This window comes from Alexandromys fortis, unplaced genomic scaffold (assembly GCF_014885135.2).
Source record: "Alexandromys fortis isolate MF-2015 unplaced genomic scaffold, M_Fortis_MF-2015_v1.1 scaffold_352, whole genome shotgun sequence".
In the NCBI taxonomy this organism is placed as follows: domain Eukaryota; kingdom Metazoa; phylum Chordata; class Mammalia; order Rodentia; family Cricetidae; genus Alexandromys; species Alexandromys fortis.
This window is the reverse complement of record NW_026068237.1, coordinates 363,748-370,270: the sequence shown is the minus strand read 5'-3', so window position 1 is coordinate 370,270 and position 6,523 is coordinate 363,748. Positions and strand designations below refer to the sequence as shown.

The following is a 6,523-nucleotide window of genomic DNA, read 5'->3' as shown; positions in this document are numbered from 1 at the left end:
ATATATACATATTAGAGTACTACTCAGCAGTAAAAAACAAGGACTTCTTGAAGTTTGCAGGCAAATGGATGGAAATAGAAAACACTATCCTGAGTGAGGTAAGCCAGACCCAAAAAGAGGAACATGGGATGTACTCACTCATATTTGGTTTCTAGCCATAAATAAAGGACATTGAGCCTATAATTCGGGTTCTTAGAGAAGCTAAATAAGGAGAACCCAAAGAAAAACATATAGGCATCCTCCTGAATATTAACCTTCATCAGGCGATGAAAGGAGACAGAGACAGAGACCCACATTGGAGCACCGGACTGAAATCAAGGTCCAAATCAGGAATAGAAGGAGAGAGAGCACGAGCAAGGAACTTAGGACCACGAGGGGTGTACCCACACACTGAGACAATGGGGATGTTCTTGGGAACTCACCAAGGCCAGCTGGCCTGGGTCTGAAAAAGCCTGGGATAAAACTGGACTTGCTGAACATAGCAGACAATGAGGACTACTGAGAACTCAAGAACAATGGCAATGGGTTTTTGATCCTACTGCACGTATTAGCTTTGTCCTTGGACTTCCCACAGGACAGGGAACCCTGATTGCTCTTTGGGCTGACGAGGGAGGGAGACTTGATTGGGAGAGGGGGAGGGAAAGGGGAGGCAGCGGTGGGGAAGAGACAGAAATCTTTAATAAATAAATAAAAAAGGAAAAAATAAAAAATAAAAACTTAAAAAAAAAGAAATCAGAGAAGAATCCCAAAGGAAGCGACCTGAAAGGTGACTAATTTAAGCAAAAGTGGTGAGGAAGGGGTTACAGGCACAAAGAACAAAAGCTTAAAAGGCCATAAAATAACAGAAGCACCATAGCTTGAGGAAGTGAACAACGGGAAGCATGGGCAGAATTTAGAATGGGGCAGAGGAGTGGTATGTAACAGGCTAAACAGGGACCAGATCATATGGGCGCTAACACTTTACTATGACGACCACAGGACACTTGCCAAGCACCCATGCAGCCCTGGTTTGATCTCCAGCTCCATGAAATGAAACAAAAGGAAAATGAGTTTTAGACCATAGGAGCCTAGTGTGGTCACTGAAAGATTTGAACAGGGCCCTTCAAGCTTTCATTCGTCTTTTATAAAGTCCTTTCTGACTAGAGTTGGCAGAAGAGAGCCATGAGAGTGGTGTGGGAGTCCCCTCTGTGTGCTGTGAATACCAGTGGTAGGCTCAGGGCAAAATAGAGGTAGGCAGGGAAAACTAAACTGAACGCTGGGAGAAAGGAGGCAGAGTCAGGAGAAGCCATGTAGCCCCGCCTGAGACAGACAACAGAACTTTACCCAGTAAGCCACAGCCTCAAGGCGATACACAGATTAATAGAAATGAGTTAAATTAAGATGCAAGAGTTAGCCAATAAGAAGATAGTGATTTCATTAATACAGTTTCTGTGGGGTTATTTCGGGGCTGAGCAGCCGGGAACCAACAAGCAGCCTCCCACAGCAGTGAGAGGAGCTGGTATGAGGGCTAGAAACAGAAGGTTCTCTGGGTGCTCTAAGAAGGCCTCTACCAGACTAACCAGCAGTGCTCCCAAAAGAATGGAAGGAATATCATTGTCAGGGCTTGGTAACCAAAAGGACGGTTGAATAAAAGGAATTCTGGCTTTAGAAACAAAATGGGCAGGTGCAGCCTTCACAGAGATGTAGCACCTGACAAGGAATCCTGAACCAAGGGGAGTGGGCTTCCATGAGGCTTGTCCTGGTTAGGGTTTCTTTAGCTGTCATAATCACAAATGACCAAAGCAACTTGGGGGAAGAAAGGGTTAATTTGGCCTACACTTCCACATTGTAGTCCATCACTGCAGAACCTGGAGGCAGGAGCTGATGCAGAGGCCATGGAGGGGTGCTGCTTACTGGCTTGCTCATCATGGCTTGCTCAGCCTGTTTTCTTATAAACCCAGGACCACCAGCCTAGGGATGGCACCACCCATATTGGGCTGGGTCCTCCCCATCAATCAGTAACTAAGAAAATGCCCTATGGGATCTTATGGAAGCATTTTCTCAGTTCAGGTTCTTCCTTTCATGACTCTAGTTTATGGCAAGTTGACATAAAACTATCCGGGACAAGGCTGCTAAGGGTGAGTTAGCTCTGCAAGACCTAAGCGAAACTGGACATTCCGGGGTGGCTCTCAAAAAGAAATATTTAGGCTAGAAATGTTGGTTTAGGAGTTCCCAGGAAAGCCACAGGCATGGATAAGAAAGCCCGACGATAATGTTCCATGTGAGAGGAAGGCTCAAGATCTAACCACGCAATGTACCAACTGAAAGGACAAAAATAGAAAGATCAGGGAAGGGAGGAAAAAAATCAGGGAATGTGCTGGAGAGAGCTGTCCGCATTGAATGCCGCTGAGGGGTCAAGCAGGTTAATAACTGAGAAGTGCCCGCTGGATTTAGCCACAAAGCTGTCATTGTTGACCTCCCACCCCAAGCTATACAGCAGCGAGGCCACAGGTCCACATGAGGAAAGATTGCCGAGTCGCTCTAAAAGGGAAAGCACCAGGCTCAGTGCCAGAGAATACTCTGGACTCAGTTTGTTTTCTCGTTTTTTGTTTTCCCTCATCCTAAATTTAACCAGTCGGAATGCTTGGTTAAGTAGTGTTTTGTTCGTCCTTGAAATGGAGGACTTGTCTTTGAAGAGTGTGTCTGCACGTCATCTCCACAGTGGAGCACAGTGTCTTTGGGGTAGGGACTCTCTAAGGAGCAAATGCTAGGTACTGCAAGTGCAATGGAGGAACTTTTTATTTGCCTCCAGTGGAGACATTTTTGTTGACCTAAATACTCAAAGAGCATCTAAGTGGAAACTGAGGCCACATGAAAAAGACTAACCGTCTACTAATGGGAAGTGAAATAGTTAAATTGAGGTCAAAGTCTTGATATGATCCAGGAAGAAAGCATGGTCCCTATAGCTCCTCAAATTACTGTATCCTTGTGCTTGAGCTGAAACCCTTTCAGTCCTTGGAGAAGTACCCTTTTCCTGGCCTGATTGAAGAGCACTTGGCTTGCCATGGTTTTGCATTCCTGAGTGTTCCAAACTTAAAGAACAGTGCAGATGTCCACTTCTAGCCAAAGTGGAATATCAGGGACATAAGGCTTTATGAGCCCTGAGAAACAGAGGATCATCAGACCAGACTGCTACCACTGCAGGTTTTCCAAAAGGGAAACTCTGAGCCCTGACTTAAGACATTAGGGAGGCCAAGGTAGCTAGAGTTCATGAGACAAAGTAACAGAAAGCAGACAGCCGCACAAAGAGGAGAACACCAGAGACCTGCCGAGGTGCCCCAACCTCTGCTATACAATACTCCTGGGTATTAGGAAAATACCCACAGATGATGGAGAACTACCTTGAGCTGGGCATGGTGGTGCATGCCTTTAATCCCAGCACTTGGGAGGCAGAGGCAGGCACATCTTTGTGAGTTCGAGTCCAGCCTGGTCTACAGAGTGAGTTCCAGGATAGTCAGAGTTATTACACAGAGAAACCCTGTCTCAAAAATAAAAAAACAAACCAAAAAGAACTACCTAAAAGTATTAGAGAAAGAACAGTCTTTGAAGCTTTCACAGAGCCAAGAACAGCCTTTCCTCTCCTCAGCCACAACGGGAAGACTTCCCACCCCCAATTCAGAAGGCATTGGGCAGCAGACCCAGAAGGGTCTTGCTGCATTTGTGCCCTAAGAGTAAAAAAAAAAAAAAGCCCATCTAAAAAAGCTCAACAACAAGACCCAAAAGATCAAACTGTTTCTTTGTAACCTAACAGCATCCCAGAACAAGCTCGAGATTATTTATAGGAATACAAAAATATCCAGCACCCAGCAAGGTACAAGTCATGACTGAAGTTCAATAAAAAGCCTCCAAGCATGCAAAAAAGAGGCAAATATGGCCCACAGAGGAGCACTGTCAATCAACAGACACGAGTCCGTGGAAGAACACAACTGATAGACTTCGCAGACAAAGAATTTAAAATAGTCCAGTCCGTGTAACTGTGTTTTATAGGCTAGAGATGCCCTTTAACAGTGTTACTGTTTGGATATGAAATGTGTTGAAGGCATGGCACCCAGACCCAGCTATGGTGCTAGAGGAGGTGACCCAGATATGAAGGCTCTAACTCCATCAGTGACCTGATCCACTGATGAGGGCAGGGGGGCCTGGTGAGAGGAAGCAGGCCATTGAGGGCATGGCATTGAAGGGTATATATTTTTGGCACCCTCCCATCTCTCTCTCCCTCTCCCTCTTTCTCTGCGCTGTGAAATAACCACCTTTCTTCTGCTACTCCTTCCACCATGACACACATTACCTCACCATACAAGCCCCAAAACACAGACCAAGCAAAACAGAAACTCTAAATCTATGAGCCAAATAAATCTTTATTCCTTACAAGTTATTTTCTCTGGTATTTTGGATTATCAACAGAAAACACAATTAAGTGAAATATTAACTATCTAAAGAAGGAAATGTTGTGTAATATTTTGACTAAATTCTGACAATAAAGTTTGTTTTGAATCAGAGGGTGGAGCTAGCTACTAGCTGACCAAAATTAACCACAGAGATTTTGGAGGACTGAAGATAGAGAGACAGGAAGTAGTAGGGTGAGGCTTACAAAGGATCTCGGGCCCCTTTTGGTTGTAGGAATGGAAGAGATAAGAGGTACCTGGTCACTTCTCCACTGCTTTTCTGATCATTCAGGTTTTTATTCTGCTATCTGACTTCCCAGTTTTATTGATAGGGAATAATTAGATAAACACTTCAGGAAAATATGCCAGAGATAAAAAAAAATTGCAAAAGATGTAATTACTGAACTTGAAGTTTACAACATAAATTCAAGGGCTGGGAAAATGGCTCAATCAGTAGTGTGCTTGCTGTAAGCATGAGGACTGAGTTCGATCCCAGAACCCCATATAAAACCAGACATGGTACTGTGCACTTGTAATCACGGAGACTGGTGAATGCCAGAGTTCCTAGGTGTCAGCCATGATAGCCTTCTGGATGAATTCCAGGAGTCAGCCCCTGAGAAACTACACTTAAGGTTGACCTCTGGCCTCCATATGAAGACACACAAATGTGCAGTTGCACGCGCGCGCGCGCACACACACACACACACACACACACACACACACACGGGGGAGGGGAGGGAAGGGAAGAGAAGGGAGGGAGGGAGGGAAGGAGAGACTTAAAATGAAAAGGATGGATCAGGAAGCTTCAGGACGGTTCAAACAACCTAACACTGTCCCTGGAACCTGAAGGAAGGAGGAGACAGTGGATCTTAATGTTCCAAATTTACAGAAACTGTAAGACACCACAAAGCCAAGAATCTCAGTGAACCCTAAACAAAGAAATATAAAGAGGCTTACGCCAGAGCGTCAGGATGAAATTGCCTAAAGCCCGTGAGATGCGGGCATCTCAGAGAAGCCCTTTCAAGAGAATGGCGTCAGACCACAAGTACGTTGCCAACAAAGGCAGGTAGGAACCTCCAAGTTTTGTTATTGTTCTTTGGGGTTTGTTTGTTTATTTGTTTGTTTGTTTGTTTGTTATTTTGTTTTGTTTTGAGACAAACCTCACTATATAGCCCTGGCTGACCTAGAACTCATTGTGTAGACCAGGCTGACCTTGAACTCGCAGATGTCTACCTGCCTCCCCAGAGCTGGGATTAAAGGTCTGGGCTCTGAAGAGAACTTCTTTAAAATCGTGAGAGAAACAAAATGTAAACCAGAATTCTCCACTCAGCAAAAATACCTTTCAAAGAAATGAAGATGAAGCATTGTCTCAGATTTGAAAAAGCTGAGTGGACACAAAGTCTACATATGCACTAAGGGTCTTTCAGGCCAAGAGAAAATGGCAGACTGTCATCTGCACCTGCTCAAAAGGATGGAGAAAACACCAGAAATGCTAAGTGGGCATTATAAAAGTGGGTTTTCTTATTATTTAAATCTTTTCGAAAAGAACAATGTAACCAGGGTAAGGAAGCCTTAGCTGAAAACGCGCAGGACCCCTGCGTCCTGGAACGAGCTGCTGTCTGCTGCCTTGTCTAGATTCTGATGAGGTCACCACAAGAAACGAACTCCCCAGAAGCTCTTAGCAGGTTAGTGTTTATGGTCATGTGGGAATCTGGTTGTGCAAGGAAATACTGCAGATTCGATTAGGAGAGCGCACAAGAAGCACTGCTTACATTCGTGGCTCGGCTGGACCCCACGCAAGCTGGACTGTAAGACTCAAGTAGATCAGAGCCTACTTCTGTATCAGTGTAAGACGTCGAGGTTCAGTTCTGCGGTGTCAGCCAGTCACAAAAGGAAGAGGCCATGATACCCAGGAAGCCGATTCTTCAACACTGCCGGTTTTTCTGGTTCTGTAACAGAGAGGTGACATGTATTCTCTTTGCTCCCAGATTTTCATCAGCCACTTCCGCCACCACCGCAGCTGAAGCTGTCGAGTGGTTTGTCGGTCACCACTCATTTCCTTACGAGAGCTGCTTTTCTGTTCTTGAGGGTCTCCACCT

The 6,523-nt window shown here is 45.1% G+C and overlaps 1 protein-coding gene across 2 annotated transcripts in view; it reads right to left on the bottom strand.

Moving 5' to 3' along the window:
• Positions 1-5,738: 5,738 nt before the first annotated feature.
• The window catches only part of CUNH9orf43 (chromosome unknown C9orf43 homolog), a 32,603-nt gene continuing 31,818 nt past the window's right edge, over positions 5,739-6,523 (bottom strand). For both annotated transcript variants that reach the window (XM_050131034.1, XM_050131036.1), the window contains one exon: positions 5,739-6,373. In XM_050131034.1, the coding sequence (XP_049986991.1) occupies positions 6,350-6,373 (24 nt within the window). In that variant the 3' untranslated portion in view covers positions 5,739-6,349. The remainder of the gene's footprint in view (positions 6,374-6,523) is intronic.